We start from the raw sequence: 22,145 nt of genomic DNA, 5'->3' as shown, positions 1-22,145 counted from the left end.
GTCTCGTATTAAAATATAAAAGTATGCGTTTCGTATTGGGCTGAAATGGGACACAGGTCGTTAAAATGTGTTAAAACGCAGGAATTCAAAAAAGCAAAGAGTGGAACTCGCACACCAGCAGCCGATGCAATAATTGTGTTATTGCTTTACGTATGTACAAGTGATAAAAGTGCTACCCAAAAGTGCAAAACATTTTCGGTCACCAGACCTTCCTCAGTGCAAAAAACGCAGGAATCGACATACAAGAAATACAACATTTTCTGGGGGAGGCCCCCCTGACCCCCCCGCCTCAGTGAAGTGTTCGTATTTTATCCATTGACAGTTGGCAAACCTATCTGACACTATCACAGTCTCCATGGGGCTAGAGCGGATATTGGTATGGCGGCACACACACACAGGGGTCAGTGTGTCATAACTGCTGTTTGATGATCTCAGATGGAGGGCTTCATGTCTACTGTGAAACACTGTGCTTAAAATGAAAGCCTAGGAGAATATGTTCTTTAAGACGACACCGCACTTTATGAATAACGCTAACAATTGTGTTAACCATGGGTTTAACCATGTGTTTCAGAATGTAATGAAGGCTTTTTTTGAGCTTATATACCATGTGGTAAAAAAAGCAGTCCCGCTCATCATACAGTATACTACTACTACTGATAAAAATGAACACAAACATCTACAAGTAGAGGGCCAAACAGACTTCTCAAACAGACATCTCTCTGCCAAACAGACGTGATGATTGTTGGGGCATGGAGGGCTCAATGATCAGTTGCAGTTGAGGCAGCAGCAGCAGCAGCAGCAGCCATGCGGCAGTCAGTCATGCTAGAGTGTGTTTACTAAGTGAGACGCCTGCGCTGCACTGAAAGACGCTTTTATGAATGGAGCAGGCAGGGCCCCCTTCCACCCCCCCACCCCCCCCCCCCCCCCCCCCCCCAACCACCACCACCCCCCTCCCAGTCCCCCCATATCCTCCCCTCCCCCTCTGCTCAAAGTAAATAGATGTTATCAATGAAGGCAGTGAGCTCCACTTCAGCCTTGTTTCCCTCCCACTTCTCTCTCTCTCTCTCTCTCTCTCTGTCTCTGTCTCTCTCTCTCTCTCTCTCTACCGAATGGAACTTGGGCCTTGGCAAAAAAGAGAGAAGCCATTCAAACTTCAGGTCACAGAGGAAGTTTTGAGCAAGAGCTGGTGGACCACCAACCAAGCTAGTGCTCCTTCACACAGAGCTCTGCCCCCTTCCTACCACTGTGGACTGGCAGGAGGAGACCACAAGAACCCCTGTGGAGCATTACCCCAGCATTACCCATGGACCGTTTTCTAGTTTTGTATTTCACTCTTATACTACTTTGATTTTTTAAAAAATGTATTTTTAGGGGCTTTTATACCTTTATTGGATAGGACAGTCTGAGATGGTGACAGGAAGCGAGTGAGAGCGAGAGACGGCGTGGGATCGGGAAATGACCCCGGCCGGACTCGAGCCGGGGTCCCCGTGGGCAACAAGCCCAAATGTGGGGGGCTTAGCTCACTGCGCCCCCCTTGGTTATTTTTGTTTTTTTAAATCTTGTTTAATATGTTTTCCTATGGCACATTGAGTCTGTGTTATGAAATGTGCTATACATAGGCCTGCAAATAAATGTGACAAAAGAAGAGTAGCCCCACTGAGGCATACAGTAGAGTAACTTTATTGATCCCCAGGGGGAAACTAAGGAGCAAACATTACAGCAACAACATTGGGTTACATTTTGCTGACGGTCATCACGAGTTACCGTTATTTGTACATTGAGGAAATCATGTCGATGGAAATCAAATGCTGACACATTTTTAATAGTTCTTGGGAAAAGTTTTGGGACCCACAATTTCACATGATCATTACATTGTACAGACCTGCAAACTTGTCAAAGAAAAAAAGGTGACAGTGTACAGCGGGGGTTCTATTTCTATTCACTTGAATGACCTAATTGACTGGGAAAAAGGTGACGGTCACCAAAAGGTGACGAGTTTGCAGGTATGATTGTAACCCACTATTTTGTCATGCCGTCAGAATCTTCAAATAATCATCAAAAATATATCCATTCCTTTGCATCGTCTGCTGACATACATGTCTGTCAACTAGTGGAGAGGAACATAAACCATGTTTCACTCTCTCCCTCATCCAAACGATAGCCTACTGCATCTTGTTTCAAATTTGTGACTGACAATAACAGGCTGAATTATTAATACATTTTCACACAACAGCGCCACGACCCAACTAGGACCCCTCCACAACCCTTTATTGGGTCCCGACACGACCCACCAGTTGAGATACACTGTTCTAAACGTTATCTAATGTAGGCCTACTCCCCACCACATTCTTCCTCCTCGTATTGGATTCCTACACAAAACACTTTAATATAAAGACGAAGCAAATCAGTCAAAACGGTTTAGTCGTAAGCAACTGTAGGCCTAGAGCTTGAAGATGTTTAAATGAATAGAAGAGTTCTTCATTTCGAACTCTGATATGGAAATCAGATGTTATTGTTTGATGACAATGATCTGGATGATCCTCATATCCACTAGCATTAGGCCACAGCTGCCCATCATCATGTGGAAGTGAATGCCATATAAATGTATTTTCCTGAATCCTCTGTACAAATTTAACATTGTGCAGGCTTGAGTGTCTGGCAATAAATAATAACTAAACTACCGGTAAGTGAAGTTTATATGAAGCTCTGACAGACAGAGCATGAGATGACTGTGGCCTGCACGAGGCATCCGCTTTGCCAAGGGCACCATCTGGTGGACAAACTTGGGAAATACAGGTCCACCAAATTATTGTACTGGTTGTTGCAATTACAGAAGCAGTCACATGAAAATTGGCTATCAAAGATATTCGCAGCTTTACCTTTGAATCAATTACTTAAGTCACCACCTGGGGCCTACACTAAGAAGCTGGTTCAGGAGTAATTCAAGTTAAGTTAAGAGAGGTAAATCATCTAATAGAAGATAGGGCTGGAAACCGATCCAAATTTCCTGGATCGATTCGATTCAGATCCAGATGGTCACGATCCAATTCGATCCACGATCCAATTCGATTCGATATCGATCTTCTGCATTGCTGGGTTGTCACTTTAACCCATTTATGCCTAAAATTCTAAGACCGGCTATAAAAACCTAAATATCTCAACCTTTGATACCCACACAAACATGAAATACCTTGGTATGACGGAAAGAAGTGGGAAACTTGATATGAGAGAGAAAGGTAGGAAAAGACTGGCACTATTTACGTACATGAACAGGCTGTGTGTATTTGTGCATGTAGTCTACATAAATGTGGAAGAAAGTTGTGGTTGAGAAAATAGACCTATAATCATCTGCAAAATATCGATCCACAAAGTTGTTTCGAATGTGAATCGATATTGGATGGCAATTCGATCTTTTGAACTCAGCCCTAATAGAAGAGCCTGGAATCCTCATTTTCAATATTAAGGGCAGAAAAAAAGACAATGCGTAAAAAGTCTTTAGTACATGGAGGTTTTATTTCTGGCTAGCGTGTGCCTGCTGAGCACATCAGTACAATGCAGCTTTAAAACAGTAGTAATATGGTACAGTAATCTAGTAGTGCCAGACGGAAACAAAACACTGGACATTATCCAGAAATGCGGTCATTATGCCATTGAAGCCATTATATGACTAATTTAACAGGACATTCAACATTAAAGCAAGTACTTAATTTCGATCTCACAATTGATGTCTGTAAAAAATAAAAGGTTTTCTCTTTTTTTTTTACACAAAAAAAGCAACATTCGGCTACGGCATAACCATCTTTTATAAAAGTCCTGCATTTTTGAACACTATCCAGACTTAATTTACATTCATTGAAGGCTTTAAAGGAGATTATGGCAACACATTGCAGGGCAACACACACACACACGCACGCAGGCACACACCAACACAAAACACGTACATATGCACACGTATGCGCAGACACACACACACACACACACACACACACACACACACACACACACACACACACACACACACACACACACACACACACACACACACACACACACACACACACACACACACACACACACACACACACACACACACACACACACACACACACACACACACAAAGCCCTTTGAAAGGATGAGTGTCACTCCACATCAATTCAATTCAATTAGAGCCGCATCTGAGGCTGAACCTCAAAGCACTGAGCCAAAAGCAGATGTACTGTACACTATACATGTTACCCAGGAGAACCATCCGATCAGATGCACAAGGGGCCTATACGGAGAAGAAGCTGATTCAGGAGTAAATCAGGTCCAGTTTAAGGTACACTGTGCAGGAAATGGTCAATAAGGTAATGCAACTATGCTCCTTGAAACTGGGCTGCCTATTGCAACATTTGATCCTTACATGAAAGTTTACCAAGTAATACACAAATATTTTCTACTATGGTCCAAGTACAGTCATTTTTGCATTTAAAAATGGCTATTTCTGGAAATTCAAAATGGCGAACCATGGAGAAGATCCCCCTTTTCATGTATGAAAAGTGCAATTTTTTCAGTCGTAATGAATACTTAGAATATGATGGTGGTGGTAAATATTCATGAAAAAGGTAACATTAGTGAATGGGTAGCATGAATTCTGGAAATAAACAATTACAAATCTCACACAGTGTCCCTTTAAGAGGTAAATAATTTAATAGAAGAGCCTGGAGTCCTCAAAATGAGAACTCCAGGCTCTTCTGTTAGATGATTTACCTCTTCACCTGGTTTACTCCTGAACCAATATCTTAGTATACTCCTCTCATGTCTGGGGCCGGCTTGCACTATCTGCTTCTTAGTAAAGGCCAAAGGTTTCCGTCTAGCTCCGCAAAGGGGGCGTGGCTGCTGGTTACGGTCAGCTAAGGACAAATATAACCCTCGGTATACTGAATTAGGAGATTTTTATGTTAAGATCAATAACTTCAAGTTATGGCCAGTGTTACAGTTGACCGGGTGCCGACTTGTAAAAATGCTATTTTTGGCACAGTTCACAGGCCCATAGCTCAACAATACTATTGTCATTTTCAAATGTTCTGTAAAACTAAACAATGCACTTTATATAGATATTATGCCTTTCTAAACAACCAAGGAAGCAAAAAAATCTATAAATAAACATAGGGAAAGATAAGCACAAGAAAATTCAGTAAAAGCAGTCAAATGTTCTTAAAATCAAAATAACTTCAGTTCATCCTGGGTAACATAACACCTGTTTTTGTCCAGATTTTTGAGACTCAGGTGCGTGGCCCACAAATAATAATAATATAACAATAACAATTTAAAAAAAACCTCATGACTTAGTATGACATCGTTGGGACTTACAAAAGGCGACAGCCTTCATCACGTTATTGCAGCAGTTTTACATAAATATGTTTTCTATACTAGCACACAATGCACTCTGCATCACATTTCCACAACTCTACACCACAGCCTCATCACACCAGTCTAGATATATCCATTCTCCTAAGCCTTAGTTTGGCAAGATACCAACATCTCTAATCAGGTCTCATCATTCCAAATTAAACAATTAAAATCACATTCAATTCAAAGCAGTGGTCCCTTGCACTGGCACCACTGCAGAGAGATTTCCTCTGTCTGCTACAGATTAAAGGAGAGTTTTGCAAATTATCGAGCCTGAACTGAACGGAAAGATAGAACAGAAATACAAAAAAACCAACAACATGAAAACCTCTTTTCCTCAAGCACCTCTGGATGCTTGCAATGACAGATACCAGATAGTTGTTAAACAAAATGATAAATAACCTACATATAAAATAAACATGATTTCCTAACCATAAAAAGACTAACTAAGCGTATTACAAACAAACAATAAATACATTCATAATCCAAAAAAACACATCATGTCAACCTGTGATAATAAAAGATAAAGGAAGATTTGTCAACCTTTAGCAAGTGTCAAGACCAGCGCACGGTCTCCTCTCAACTAAATGGGAGTTGCCAACAACAAAACAACTGAGACAGTCAGTGGGTATACATGCACTAAGAGAAAGTCAAATTACTGGCTTAGTCAGACTAAAGTTGGTGTTTTAAAAGTCACATATACACCTTAGCCGAGCTGAAATCGAACCACACTGGAGCTTGAGAAATTGGACCGTGCTTGACAGAGAGCGCAACTCTTCGTCAAACTTAGTCGAGGAAGGGAGAGGAGAAATAGGTGCATCTCAAGTTTGTGATTTGCAATTATCAACTCGTAGGCTATGCTTTAAAATGTTTCTGTAATTACCGGTAGTTAGCAATAGATGTAATTTTCTATAGTCAATGTGAGAAATGTCACTACAGATGTATTTTCCCGAGGTAAACAAAATTCTTGTGGCAACGTCCCTCCTTCAATAGTTTGATTTCTTATAGTGCATGTATATCTTGAAAATTCCAATTCTGAGCTGAGCCATAATGCGAGAGAGAGAGAGAGAGAGAGAGAGAGAGAGAGAGAGAGAGAGAGACAGACAGACAGAAAGAGAGACAGAGAGAGAGAGAGAGAGAGACAGACAGACAGAAATAGAGAGAGAGACAGACAGAAATAGAGAGAGACAGAAAGAGACAGACAGAAAGAGACAGAGAGAGACAGACAGAGAGAGAGAGAGAGAGAGAGAGAGAGAGAGAGAGAGATGAATATTAAGTACAGAGGAAGATTACTGAACATATTGAAAGTAGAATGCGGGGACGTCAACGAATATATATCTGAGTGGGAAGCTGAGGGGGATTTTTAGAGGAAGGTTCAGACCAAACTGCGTCCTCCAGCCCTTTCCTGGTCCTCCTCTCCTCTTGCCTTGGTGCTTTGTTCCGCCTCCCAGGAGAAAATAACAAAGTCTCTCCGCTGTCAACAGCACAGAACGACTTTTTGAAGGCTTTCTTCCATTCAACATTACCGATCGAAAAGGAAGAGAATGACCTTTGAATTGTGATTTTGCACCATATTGACTATAATCTTCGATTCACAACGACATTGAACCTCACGTCACCAGGCCTGCGAGGCTAGAGGAAAGAGCAGGAGGAGGCGGTTTGACTGCTGTCCCATGGTATGCAGCAAAGTAGTCCAAGCGTTAAAAGAAAGAAGTTTACCACACACTCGTTTGACTCTTTGCTCGTTTTTTTTTCAGAGCGAACAACGCATTCCGCCTCTGAGCGTCAGGCATGCCTGAGCAAACCTGATGGCGCACAGAGGCGAAACGCGTTGTTCGCTCTGAATAAACAAGCAAAAAGTGTGCACTAAACTTCTTCCTTTTGAAGTGTTGCATACTCCTGCGCAGTTTACCAGCACCTAGAAGCTGTGCATGGATCTTTGAACTTGTTGTCGTCGTAGCGTAGCGTTACTCAAACGGCAGGCCTACATCCTCTTCGCCGTTCCACTCCTCGTCGCCCCCTTCTGATTGGCTGTTCCAGATGCCAGGGGGCATGGCTGAGTACTCCTCGAGCGGTACCGGGACGTAGTCGTCGCCGATGCCGCTGAACTCCTCTCTGGCCGGTGTGTACTCCTCACCATCGCCGGCCACACCGTCCTGGGCCTGACTTCCACCCATCAGTTTCACTCTGTCATGGAAGAAAGCAGCCCAGTCATTTCAATGGTAATAATGTAAATAGGTTAGTGGTGCGCACATCCAAGAGGCAGGTGCATGAGAAACGGTCAGAATACTGTGAAAATACAGATGAATGTCCGCACACTGCTCCCCTGTTTTTTTTTTTTTAATTAATTTTAATTTTAATTTAATTGTGTTTTGTTTTTTTTATTTTTTAGAAAGCAGTCCATTCATTTCAATGATGATAATGGTAACACTTTATTTTAAGGATACATCTATTAGCACTAACACATACAATGTTAATGCCTGTATAAGTAAGGCATGTACTAAGCAAATGCTAGGGCCTACTAGGTCCTTACTAAGGTTAAATTGGCAATAAATCCCTTATTGTGCATGAGCAAGACATTTGCGAATACATGGCTAACAAATGCTTGATTTTGCTTTGTACATGCCTTTACAGTTTCACTCTGTCATGGAAGAAAGCAGCCCAGTCATTTCAATGATTCACAATTAGCAAATATTGTCATCAAGTCAAAAAGAAGCATCGCATTCACTGTTGCTGCTGACATAAAACCATATTTAAATCATTACATGGACAGTACGCAACTATGTGATTGCTTGTGATCAAGTTCATCATCATCATCATCGTTTATGTGTTCTGTGTGTGTGTGTGTGTGTGTGTGTGTGTGTGTGTGTGTGTGTGTGTGTGTGTGTGTGTGTGTGTGTGTGTGTGTGTGTGTGCTATGGTCTGTGTGTGTGTTATGGTGTGTGTGTGTGTTATGGGGTGATTCTCATGAAGCTAAAAAAAACAATGGCAATGACTTTTTAATGGTTAAATATGACAGGGATTCTTTTGATAATATACATGACTGTAGAGCGAGACGTGTACTTTCTGGCACACTAGTTCATTTTAAAAAATATTATTTTTATTTTCCACTTTTTATGCATTTTATAGGCAAATTCTCATTACCGAAATGTGTCCCGACCAAAATTTCTGGTCTTTGAATTAGGGTAAAACATAATACAATTTTTAAAAATACATAAATGACACTACAAGAGCGTTAGTCTATGTCCGAAGTTTCATTAAGTGTTCCTTGTTGGCAATTTAAATAATGAACACTAATGAATATTTCAAGAAAAGATCGTGTCCCCAAGTTTTTCTTCTCATTACCGCAATATATTTCAGAACTACAATTAAAAGCCATCAGAATTTCAATATGAGCTGAAACTACCTCCAATTCATCTGTACTAACAGGAGATTCAAGATTGCTACATGATTAGTCAGCCTTATTGTTTGTGCCTGTAAAATGTCACAATTTGTCTCAAAAATATGCAAATACGACAAAAGTGGTTCTCATTACCGAAATCAGTCAATATTTCGAAATGAAAAAGTTTTTTTCATTTTAAACTTGCTTGGTAATAGGGTATTCATTTTCAGAATTCAACAATGGTCATGAATTAGCTATGTCATAATTACTCAAGTTACAGTTAGCATTATTGTGCTGAGCCATCTCATTACCGCAATACACATTCTCATTACCGCAATGTTTTAAGTACCTTTCGGTAATGAGGATTGTCAATTTCGGTAATGAGACTCTATGGTGATTTACATTTAGAATATATTTTCATGACATATATGTATTTTGCTTTTTATTTATGTACATCTTTAAACATGCAACTGCAACCTTAAATAGAAATTATATTTTTGCAGTATAAATATTGTCACTATGTCACTTAATTATAGTTAAAGCACTTGATGGAAGTGTTAAGTGAAATTGCATCCATTTCAGGTTGAAATATGCAATTGAATCGATATTCGATATACAATATTGTAAGTAAACAAAGCAAAAGTAAATGCCTAACATATGCAATAGTTCCTTCATCTAATGGGGGTTGTCTGTAAAAGTGATCATCTCCATATACATTACATAGACTAAATTCAGTGGTCATATAGGTGTTGTTCATAGACCATTTTTCTGTTCTCATCCTTTCTGGCTAATGTTTTGGTAACATTTACATTTTGTCTTTGGAAGAACAATAACTTAATCAGAGAGTTCATTGAGAGTAGCAAGTCACAACTTAATTCTTGCTCACATGCCAACCCATGAATCAATATTCTGGCTGTTTCCACCCTGGTCTTTTGATGCAAAAAATGATCAAATTGCCTAGTGATGTCACCCAATGCAAAGGCAATTGCAAACAATGAAGCCAGAACTCGCAGTGAAGTTGTCAGATTGCGTAGATGGCAAAAAGGGAAAAAGTTGGGAGACTTCAAGTCTATGTGCTTTTCCAGAAATTGACAGTTTTTTTGCTTCCTGTGTTTGGTTGTCATACCCTCATTTGTAGTGGGTTTGAGTATTTATCCTTTTTTACTAACTTGACTTCCTTCCAAAATCTTTGTGGTGTCACAAAAGGCTTGGCATTTGAAATAGCAGTGAATAGGCCTTTTTAGCGAATTCAGTGTGAAGCAGTTTTTAGAATATTTCAATCAAAACTAGTAAGAAGAATCATTTGGAGGAATGCTGTAGTTGCCTTTACACTCCCAAATTAGAAACTGCTTATGCATGTTTGCAACTTTTAGCAAGGTTTCAGGCCCCATACTCCGATCCTTTAGCCATGCTCAAACACCCATGTACCCATCTTTTAGTCATGCTGTGGGTTCTTGATGTCCTGGGTAAGTGGAAAGGCAACTGGATCAAAACAGCCTCAAAATGCACTTTGCACTGATTTAGCTGAAAATGCCCATTCACAGCAATTAAAAATGCCAAGTCTATTGTGCCACCCGTTGACAAGTATCAAACATGCTAGAAAATGACAAGGAAGTTAAGGTAGTGCAACGGAACAATACTGCAAGAGAAGAGCAGGATTTTGCAACGTTTTAATTCTGTGTTTCATGCACCCTATACTAATTATGGGCATGTCTGATATTGTCCTGAAAACCACACATTTTTTTATTTTTCAAAAATGTGAGTGAAGTGAAAGCCCACTTGGGAAACTACAGCTCCCATTGTCATTGTGATCCAGCACTCCACAGCACACACATGAACACTGCACACAAAAGAATGGCATTTATGCCTCATCCCCAATAGCACCTGAATGGGAGCAGTACTATGATCAGGGTACCTCAGTCATGGAGGAGGATGGGGGAGATCACTGGTTAATTACTCCCTCCACCAACCTGGCGGGTCGGGAATCGGGAGTCTGATGATGACCTAACCCATGACTGCCATTGATGTGCAATGTGCAACACAAGCAGTTAGTGGTGTTCAGTGATATTTCACAACACAAAACGTTCATTGTGAATTCCAGCTTTGGTCCGGACAGCATTATGGTGATACTGAACCGAAAATGTACCGAACTGTGACCCTAAAACCAAGGTGTACCGAACCCACATACCATACAAGCTACTCTAGTCATCTCTTGTTCCTTCTACTACCTACTTCCTAGTTGCCGGTGCGTGCTGAGTCAGAAAAAAAGTCCAGTGCACGACCTCGCACTGCGACATGATTTTCCTTCTCATGACAGATTTAGATTTCTGGTCCACTATAGATTTTTGGCTGGAGAGATCAGTGGTGAGTTGTGATGTCATTCAGGGTGGGGATGAGGAGTGGGATGTATGCGCTTCATTGGGATCATCAGGTGGCTACCCTCCGGTGTTTTGATGATGGACTAACTTTAACTTCAGAGTGCACCCCTTGGCCTTCACCCCCTATACTATGATGTTACTTTGGTGCCCAGGAGGGGCCTCGCCTCTTCACCTACTGCAGGGGTGGGGAACCTTTTTCATTCGAGGGGCCTCTTCAAATTTATCTGAGGGCCGTAAAAGTTCTCAGAGAGCCGTATTAAGAACGCAAACCAGGATTTCCCCCTGCACTTAGGCCTATATGGAAGGCAGCCACCTTTACAACAGGCCCCACCTTCACTAGGTCCCCTGAAAATAGCTTAATTGTATTGCAAATGATTCCTTTACAAAATATGTCATATTTCATATGAAGTGGCATAACATTGATTTTATATCGGGGGCCTGATTAAACGGCCTCAAATGGCCCTCGAGACAGGTTCCCCACCCCTGACCTATGGTCTTTTATGGTCTTTGGCTGGGTCAAGTCTTGAATCCCAATATCCTTCAGTAGCTTAATGAATGGTTTTATATAGAATATATTTATCATCTTATTAGGTGTCATTTGATTAGTTCTGCCCTGGAGACTCTGTCGTTGTGCTAATAATAATAATAATAACAAATCACATCACTTACTAATATTTGGCTTTAGTTCAATTTATTCCTCCTTATTCTCATTACCGAAAACTCATTCTCATTACCGAAATGTATCCCTCATTACCGAAATGAGCACTTAATTGTAAAAAAAAAGTACTAAAGGAAAACTGTATTCATATATATTTTTTATGAACACAGTACCTTTCATGTTTCTTTCACTTCAATATATTTTTGGACCGAAATTGTAGGTTTTCACTGATTTATTCTAAAATTAAAGAGGAAAACAAATGATCCTATTGCGGTAATGAGGTAAAATGGTAAAATTCTTAAACTACAACAATAAGAAAAAAATATTTTTTGAGGGTTTTATGTAGCCCCCAGTACAACTATCAATATTCAATGAACAAAACTGCAAGAACAATTAAGTTTCCTAATACATTTCATGAAAGAAAAAAATTGCGGTAATGAGCATTTTAGCAGACATGGACTTTTAAAATGTTAAAAAATGTGTTTTTTAAATAGTTGTCAGGTAAGTTGATATTATTGTGCTTAGTAACTGTACACTTTGATGTGACAGATTCAAAAAGAAATTCAATCAAAAAAGTATTTTGAAAAAATGGTTGTCAAAACACGTTTGTTGCGCGTTTCGTGAGAATCACCCTATGGTGTGTGTGTGTGTGTGTGTGTTATGGTGTGTGTGTGTGTGTTATGGGGCGTGTGTGTGTGTTATGGGGTGTGTGTGTGTGTTATGGTGTGTTTGTGTTTGTGTTTGTGCATGTGCGTGTATGTGTGTGTGTGTGTGCGTGTGCGTGTGTGTGAGTGTTTGTGTGTGTGTGTGTGTGTGTATGTGTGTTCTGGTAAGAGCGCATGATACCTACTGGTTTTTGTGTTTGGCGCCGCTGATGTGTGCCTCAAACTGCTTCTGCGAGTTCAGCTCGATCTTGCACACCTTGCATGGGTAACCCTTGAGGCCCGGGGCTGTGGAATTGACCGACAGAAATAAGGTCAATAAATCAACTCTGTTTTGGTTTTATTTAGTGTTGCATCGATACCGATACCAGTATCAGTGGATCGGCACTAAAATGGTGGTATCGGTATCGGCGAGTACCAAGAAATAGGGCCCCGATACCATTTACAGGTGCTTGTATGACACTTAAACAGCCTTGAAATCAGTTATGTCATAGAGGTATTTAAAAAGTTTTGCTGGATTCAGTTTTTCCTGTTTCACAAAGGTAGGCAGCAGCCTGACAAAGCCATGCAATGATTTTACATCCAAGTAGTATGCACTACAGCCCTTCATATACATTTCAAATAGGGTGGTATCGGTATCGGTATCGGTATCGGTATCGGCCGATACTGCACAGTCGGGTATCGGTATCGGGGCCAAAAAATGGTATCGGTGCAACACTAGTTTTACCACTTCTGGAGGTTTACAAACAATGTTGCACAGCCACTAGATTACGTCTACTGAGACTTGAAAATAACTGACGACCGTACGCACTGCTTGCTCCAGATCAAAACACTCTGTGTGGACCTTAAAACTCTGGGATTGCAGATTGAGTGTAGGAAAAAAAAACAAAAAAAAACTCAGCAAGTATTTTCCGGATGCTTGAACTCAGGGCTCTAAATTAACACCCGCCAGCCGGAAAAATGCTAATGAAAACTCAGTTTGGCTGGTAGAAAAAACACACTAGAAAGTCAAAGAATGCGCGCACATCAGTGGCACAGGTGCTGGACCAAACGTAAGATAACTGAAAAGAAAATAAAGGTCTGCAACACTGTTAAATGCTCCCAAATATTTAATGGCACGACGTTTTGGACTAACCGTCCTTCATCACAGTGCAACGAGCACAGCACAGTCTGAAACGTCATGTCATTAAATATTTGGGAGCATTTAACAGTGTTGCGGACCTTTATTTTCTTTTCAGAAAAAACGTACTAGCCACTTCGACAACTGGTGACTAGGTTTGGCTCATAAGATCAACATCTACTAGCCTTATTGGTTGGTGATGGAAAAAAAGTCCAGTCCTGCTTGAATTCACTTCCAACATAAAAACTAGGGATGCACCGATACCGGTATCGGTACCCGATACTGCTCATTATACTCGTACTCCTACTCGTCAAGCACTTGCCGATACCAGGAACGATACTGCTATTACACAAAAAATGCAAAATCTCTTTGCATGGAAAAAAGTGCCACCTCATACATTTACTAACATTTAAATCTACATGGAAATGGACAATGAAAATATCACAGGTGGAAAAAAACAAGGCCATTTTTAGTGTATTTTGGTGGTAAAAGGTATCAGTATTGGGTATCGGCAAGTACACACATTAATGTACTCGTACTTGTATCGGTTTTCAAAAAAGTGGTATCGGTGCACCCCTAATAAAAATACAACAGATCAACTAGTCAATCCAATCAATGAACACATTTCATTATTATTACATTACATTACACATAGCCGACACTTTTATTTTTAAAAAATCCAAAGCGATTTACAGATATCACAGGCTATTGGTTACAATCCCTGGAGCAATGTGGGGGTTAGGTGCCTTGCTCAAGGGCACTTCAGCCATGGATAGAGGTATAGGGAGAGGCAAGGGTGGGATTCGAACCTGCAACCCTGTGATCTACAGTCCAACTCCCTAACCACCACGGCAGCCCATATTTCAGTGTCAGGTAGATCACTCACCGGTGCTGTGGGGGACGATGGTCTTAGGCTTGGCTGTGTCACCGGTGGCGTGGGGGACGCTGGCTTTGGGCTTCGCCACTTGTTTCTGGTGCTTCTTCCCCACGTAGTGTTGCTGGGCCATCAGTGGGTTGTTAAAGGTGGCGTTACACAGGCTGCAGAACCGGTCCGTCATGGTGCCCTCCGGTACCGGACCCTGTACCGCTGCTGGAGCCTGTGGCTGCTGCTTCGGACCCGCGTCTGGCTTCGTCTGCTGTGGCGTCTTGGCCTGAGGTGACGCTGAGGACCAGAGGTGGACAAAGACGGGTTATATACACCTTAGAAAAAAGAAAGTATCGCACACGAATATAGCTTTTTTGAAGTGTTAGCCACTTCTGCATTCTGCGCTTTGGCCTTTTAGAATACTTAGGAGAATGGATGTAGATCAATGAGGAAGTTGCACCCATGTAGGAGACGCAATGTTTATACGTTTAGAAAATATCGATTTAATTTTTTTTTTTAATTCATCCCTTTCAAAAATCTTGCTGACATGGCGGTCTCACCCGTTTGCGTGCTGACATGGTGTTCTTACCCGTTTGCGTGTTGGCGTTGGCCAGTTTCAGCTTCAGGTTCTTGGCGTGCACCTTGCCCTGGTAGTGTGACTCGGCGATGACGGGCGTGTGGAAGGTCATGTTGCAGACGGGACAGGCCTTGGTGCGGTCCACCAGGTCGTCGATGGTGTCCGACTAGAGTTCAGAGCCAATGACATCAGGAGAGGAGGACTGATCAATTACACAATCAAGTCAGACAGAAATCATGCGAAAATGAAAGGAGACTTATAACCAATTTAAACCAATGTGCTCACTGTAGGAAGACCGATCAATTTAAGAATAAAAAGGCTTTTTCCAATATGGGTCATTTCACGTGAAATCAGACACTTTGGGACCCGACCGACCCGGATTTCGATCATACTTGGTGTGCCTTTTCAGTAGCAAGGTAGCACCCCAGAACTGCATTGGTTTGAATCTGACACTAATATTAAGGGAGAAACAGATTAGGAAAGGTTCACATGTGAGGGTAGGACACTATACATTCAGCCTTGAATATATCAGTCAGTGTTAGTCACAAAAAGATGCCTGTGGTGTTGTTTGAAAGCTCTTTTCTGGCTCTACATATTACACAATCACCTTGGAATACAACTACTCTCAGAATATGAATTATGATAAATTGAAAAATTAAAAATCGAATATCTAAAAAACTCATATTTTAAAATGGCCAGTTCCTTGTCCAAACGTAGCCGGCAATGTCATGAGCAGCACCTAAAATGCTGGTGTTCGGTTTGTTATTCATTTCAGAGAGAATTTGACTCACAAATATGGCGTCATACAGACCACTTACTAATAATATGGTAATACCATAGTAGCATCACATGACAAAACAAAAACAAAACAAAAATGGTCAGTGTCCATGGTCCCAGGTTTCAGAAACTAAGGCAGATGTCCATTTATACACACCAAATGATGATATGTGAATGTTTGAACATTCCTTCTCTGTGTACCTGTGCCATCTTCCCTTTACCGTACTTTAAAGAGATAATCAATGGCTACACTCTCATTTTGTACTCTACCAGTGCATTTGAAGCAACAGCTGTGTCTTTTGTAGATAATGTATAAGTACGTCCCGTTGCAGTTACAGGTTCCACTACCAGAAGCACATCCTGATGATCCATGACAAGTCTATCTGGTCTGTCAATATGCTAACTCCCGTCTTCGACCTGTGCTTGAGGCCTCACGTTTTGTTGACGCCCCAACTCCATGGAGAAAACAATAAAGATTCCCCGCTGTCAGCCTAACCGCAACAACTTTTGGGGGACTATTCTTCATTCATTGTACCGATTGCGCATGAGAAAATGACTTTAGAATTGCACTTTTGCAAGATATTGAAATAAACTTCTGTCGTCAATAACGTCATCATGAGGTCACAAGCTTGCAAGGGAGGCACGATGTATCGGCATCGGCCGATATTTGACATTTCTCAACACATCGGACATCGTTCTGATGGGTAAAAATGGGCCGATGTTAATGCCGATGTTTTTTTTTATATAAAAGATTGAACTTGACGGTGACTTTCATTGTTTGTCTTCTAGTTTGTCTCTATTTTTTGTATCTAATTTCATCACAGGGAGTTAAAAAGTGTTTTTGGAAAGAAGAGGACATTCCAAAATTCTGTTTGTTTGCATCGTTGTCAGTCTGTATTAAATGTTATCTCTAAAAAAAAACCTAAAAAAACATAGGTATCGGTTAATATCGGTTATCGGCCAAAACCGCAATATCAATATCGGATATCGGTATCGGCTGAAAATGTTTACATCGTGCATCCCTACGGGAGTCCCCATATTAGACAGAACCCCAAGTCAGACAGAATCACTCGAAAACTTAAAGGAGAGAATATAGCTAATTTCAACCAATGTGCTCACTCATTGCACTCCTGATTTGTTAAATACTCAGGACACGCATCTTCCTTTTGTTCAGCCCTTTCCGAGACCCTGGCCAGCTAATGTTGTCTTCATATTTTTAAAAGCAACTTGCCATACCCCAAATATCAGAGCAATACAGCTGCATGTTAACATTGACAAGAATTCTCCTTTAACATGGACCTACAATATGTGGTTAAATGTTACACCTTTGATGTTTTTCACGTACCTCAGTAGTGGAAGTTTTTAACCTTTTGACGAGCGTGCTGTCCTCTTTGTGGATGAACATGTAGCGTCTTACTTTGTTTGCATGCTTCTTGCTCTGCAAAAATGATAACACCTTGGTTGACGACACTGTTGCAACATTTTAACCAGAAACAGCTTTAGTAGGCTACATAACTGTCTGTGTGGTGAGAGAGTGGTGTGGACCAGTATATAGGCCAATTGTTGTATTGTACTTCGGTTAATTCCCATGGGCAACCTGAAATATCCAACTTTGAAATGAAGACACCCAGAGTAGGCCCACTGAACAAATGAAGATACCTAGAGTAGGCCCACTAAACAATTCAACAAAATCATTCCCATTGAAACAACTGAGTTCTGCTGCAGATACACAATTTCTGAACCAACCATTTATTACAAGGACACCCAAAACAAATACTAGGTCTAGCCAAATTAATTCAGCTTAATGAAACGGCCCAGGATACAATTTAGGTCAGTTCTATTTTGGAATGTATCCAATAGGCCTATGCCATGCCTCCCATTATCAGTGTCAATGACATCAGTGCAAAGGGACTAAAATGCTACGGTGTTTACAAAGTTCCTATAATCCCCCCCATGATGATAACAAACAACCAGGGTGACCAATATACAAATACGAACCTGATAATGAGCGAGCTTCTGAGAGTCGGAGATCAGCACCGCGCTGCATACTTTGCATTGAGTGTCAGAGAACAAGTCGCTGTTTTCTTTGATGAGTCGGTCAACTACATTTGAGAAGATGATAACAAATGAAGAATGAATGACAGACGTTAGATAACACTGAAGGAAGTGTCGCTGTGGGGTTCACAGAAGCTGGGAACACATAAACCACCGGCGACATGATCAAAGCAATAGCAGGGCATTTAGGATTCCTGATGTGCAGAAACGCAGCAAGCTTTGCATCGACCTTGTGAATTTACAGGCTGTGCGTGAAGCAAGACATCATGGTCGTGTCAAGAGCTGCACGGCGTTTTGTTATGCTAGGTCATTGGCTAGCTGATTAACAATACCACCTATCTATCGTCTGACAACGGTCGTAATATTCAGAAATAGACTCCAGCAAGAGACAAATGCCAGATAATGCACTGAACGTGACAAAATAGTTACCTTCTGCAGCTCCTGAAGGCAAGTATTCGTTAGCCTCTTCGTGCGCCATGTTTGTTGGAGGCAGAACCTTCGTGATGCGCTGTGGAATTCTGGGAAATGTTTGCAGGGACCAGTGCTGCTGCTGCATGATGATGTGATTGTATGCTAAATACAAGGCCTAGTTCTAGACCAGTGTCTCCCAACCTTTTTTGGCTTGTGTACCCCATAAACCTTGTAGACACATACCACAAGTACCCCCTCACTCATGCTGTACATATGTTCCGCCAGTCCAACGTGACTATGCTCCATACATTTGCTTTTTTTTTTTTTTTTTAAATCCCCACGTACCCCCTGCAGTGTGCTTGCGTATCCTAGTGGTAGACTACACGTGCCCCTGGTTGGGAATCACTGTTCTAGACCACAGGAACAACAATGTAGGGGCCTCTTAAGCACAGCAGCACGCATAAAAAAATACATCTCTGTATGCAAATTACATTTCAAATACAAATTTCCCTTGTGAAAACAACTGTCGAGGCCTAAAATGTTAACACATTTTTCATGCCCTGAATATTTCATTTAACCCAATAGGCCTACAGTAATTGATCGTGTTTCGTTAAAATGGGTAATAACGTTGGCATTAATAAAATGAACCCTCTTGCCAATGATATACCTCTCTTGGAAAGCAATAACAGGTTACACCCCATCAGGGGAGGGGGGGGGGGGTGTCCTGCTGGTGAAAAGTGAAAGCCCATTGGGAAACTCCAACTCCCATTGTCATTGTGACACAGCACTCCACACAACTAAATTGCATTTATGCCTCACTTGTGCAAGGGGGCAGCCCTCAGTGGCGCCCCATGGGGAGCAGTGCGGTGGGACGGTACCATGCTCAGGGTACCTCAGTCATGGAGGAGGATGGGGGAGAGCACTGGTTGATTACTCCCCCCACCAACCTGGCGGGTCGGGAGTCGAACTGGCAACCTCTGGGATGCAAGTCTGACGCCCTAACCGCTCACCCATGACTGACCCTGGTCATGGTATTCCTTGAGTTTCATTCAATAGAGATTTTTCCAGTCATGAAAAGTCATGGCATTTGAGCATTTTGCATGGGTAGCAGGGAATATCCTGGAATTTTAACAGTGTTAATGCTTTTGTTTTGTCTAAAATACTTCCTGCAACATGATAGAATCTGAAAATGTCAAAACACTTCTCCTCAATTCAGGCAAACATGCCTGGCAAATGCAAAAGAGAGTTAACTGAAAATGTCAATTCGAATGACTGGCTGTTACAAATTGATGTTGTCTTCTTATCAATATTTTAGGCATTTCATTTTACGAGGGAGCGGTCATGGAAATTCTGCTTTATGGTTTTATGTCTGACATGGAGTGGGGACCCTGTGTACAGTATGGTCAGAGATTCTTTAAGTATATAGAGATATGCCAACATATGGGCACCTAACATGACCAGGTTCCGGTCTGCCTAAAGGGGCGTGTCATAATGCTCCTAGCATTGAATAGAACAGTCCTTAGGTCTGCCTAGGTCTGCCTAAAGGGGGATCCCCCCCCCCCTTGCAATAATAGAACCAGGAAACAATGGGTCAATGGAACCTCTCCCTCTCTACTCTCTCTGGTATGGTGTTACAGGTGGTGATGGCATGGCACTACTAAAAGCTGATTTACACTTATCCTGATGCCTATTGCATGTCGTTGGTTGTGTGCTCTGGTGGTTAAACCCTTTGCATATGTGTGTGTGTGTGAGTGTGTGTGTGTGTGTGTGTGTGTGTGTGTGTGTGTGTGTGTGTGTGTGTGTGTGTGTGTGTGTGTGTGTGTGTGAGTGTGCGCGTGTGGCCACACCCATATTCTGCATACTGCAGGTGGTAGGAGCGGTCTGTGATCTTAACTAAACTTGAGGTCACCCACTGTGTGGAGTCAACAATACAAAAACATTGCTGATAAATCATTTATAACTCATGATGTTGTTATTAAAACAAGAGTTGTTCTGGAACAGGCCTTGTAGCCTTTTCACTGATTTTACTTTTCTTTGAATATAGAAAAAGGATAAAATGTGTGGGATAGTTGTGAGATGGGTGTATATCATAACCAGCCTGGGCGAAAGCCGACTGTTGACTCCATCAAACAGTCTGGCGAAAGCTAAGAGGACTCTGTCTCCATGGAGGGTGGGAGATGGTCTGAATTTACTCTGTAGACCTATTTACAGATGCCTACCTGTAACCTTAATTTTATGTATTTATTTTAATTTTAATTCTACCATATGTTTTACTGTAGCGCTTTTTCTTCCCACTTAGCTTAAATTGTGTTTTTATTTATTTATTTCCATTTTCTTTTTATCATATGTTTTATCTTAATGTTTGAAATCTTCTCTGGCTTTTAAATACTTTTAAAGGCTCTTTGTATATGAAATCTGTTTTGGCTTTTAAATACTTTTAAAGGTTCTTTGTATATGTAAAGCACATTGAGTTGCACATGTGTATGAAATGCGCTATATAAATAAAGTTGACTTGACTTGACTTGACTTAAATTCATTGGAGTTCCAAATTCAAAATGAAAATTAAATTGTGCTTTACTAGCATGACTGTTACGATATAGTGTTGTAAAAGCATACAAATAATAATCAGACAAAAGTGTGAATAACGTTACCTTAACCAATCAGCAGAGGACTCAACGGGTGAGTTCTGCATCACCACTCTCAACTGTTTGCTGATTGGCAGAGCAGTGAGCGAACCGAGCCAGGAGGCTTTCGCCACACTATGTGCGTGCGGAGCCAAAATCTTTGGGTGGAAGTACATAGGATGGCGTCTCCAGGCTGGGTGGAGTAGCCTACATAGGATGGCGTAACCACATCAGATGAACCATATAGCCTGCCAACAAGATAAGCAGCATGAGGTCTGTAGGACGAGAGAGACACCTGCAACTAGAAGCAATAATACACTATGCAGTAAAGACTATGGGACTACATGCTGGACTACATGCTGTAAGACCTCCGTCTGCACATAAGGAAGTCTCATGCCTCTTTTCCACTGCCATTTTTCTGGTAGGCCTACAGCTCGACAAAGCGCAACTCGGCCGCCACTTTTTGCTTTTCGAATAGGCACGACACAGCTCAATCGTAAAGCAAAAAGTGGAGGCCGAGTCGCGCTGTGTCAAGCTGTAGGCCTACCAGAAAACCCGGTCACCTGGTTCTCACACGATGTGGGTCAGGAGTCAAACCGGCAACTTTTGGGTTACAAGTCTGACGCCCTAACCGCTTAGTGTTATGTGTTATGGCTTTAAAAAGTGTTATGGCTTAAAAAAAAGTATTGGCTTCGCAGGCCTATGTGATGCCGACACAGGCGGCTAATTGCCTTATCAGTGACAGACACAGAAGCTTTGTAAGCTTTTGAAGCTTGATGTGTATATAACAGGGTTAATATTCAATCTTTTTTATGCCATAACAAATTCGGAAATTTGAATAGGTGTTAAAATAACTTATGTTGATAATGTTTGTGCGTGTGTGTGTGTGTGTGTGTGTGTGTGTGTGTGTGTGTGTGTGTGTGTGTGTGTGTGTGTGTGTGTGTGTGTGTGTGTGTGTGTGTGTGTGTGTGTCTGTGTGTGCAGGGGCACTGACAGTTTTGACATTGCCCGGGACATCTGAAAGGGCCCCCTCACACAATACATGCAATGTAATGAGGACCCCATTACAATTCTATTCTGGTCATGAACAAATACATCTTCTGTTACAGTGCGTTTTTCTTTCATATATATGTATTTACTGCGTGCCTTATGTGCCAAGAAAAGGATCAAGTGTAATCTAGCCTGTCTTTTCCTCTATAACAACAGTTGCATCTTGCACCATAGGTATAACCCAATACCACTTT

The 22,145-nt window shown here is 41.4% G+C and overlaps 1 protein-coding gene across 1 annotated transcript; it reads right to left on the bottom strand.

Moving 5' to 3' along the window:
• Window positions 1–7,269: 7,269 nt before the first annotated feature.
• znf346 (zinc finger protein 346) lies at window positions 7,270–18,383 on the bottom strand. Its single transcript, XM_063202316.1, has 7 exons — window positions 18,296–18,383; window positions 17,810–17,913; window positions 17,157–17,249; window positions 15,047–15,200; window positions 14,479–14,754; window positions 12,661–12,760; window positions 7,270–7,579 (listed from the first exon to the last, which is right to left on the bottom strand). Exons 1-7 carry the CDS (start codon window positions 18,342–18,344, stop codon window positions 7,360–7,362), a joined length of 996 nt encoding a protein of 331 aa, XP_063058386.1. The 5' UTR covers window positions 18,345–18,383; the 3' UTR covers window positions 7,270–7,359.
• Window positions 18,384–22,145: the final 3,762 nt, after the last annotated feature.

This window comes from Engraulis encrasicolus, chromosome 7 (genome assembly GCF_034702125.1).
Source record: "Engraulis encrasicolus isolate BLACKSEA-1 chromosome 7, IST_EnEncr_1.0, whole genome shotgun sequence".
NCBI lineage: Eukaryota > Metazoa > Chordata > Actinopteri > Clupeiformes > Engraulidae > Engraulis > Engraulis encrasicolus.
This window is presented reverse-complemented; position numbering and strand designations above follow the sequence as displayed.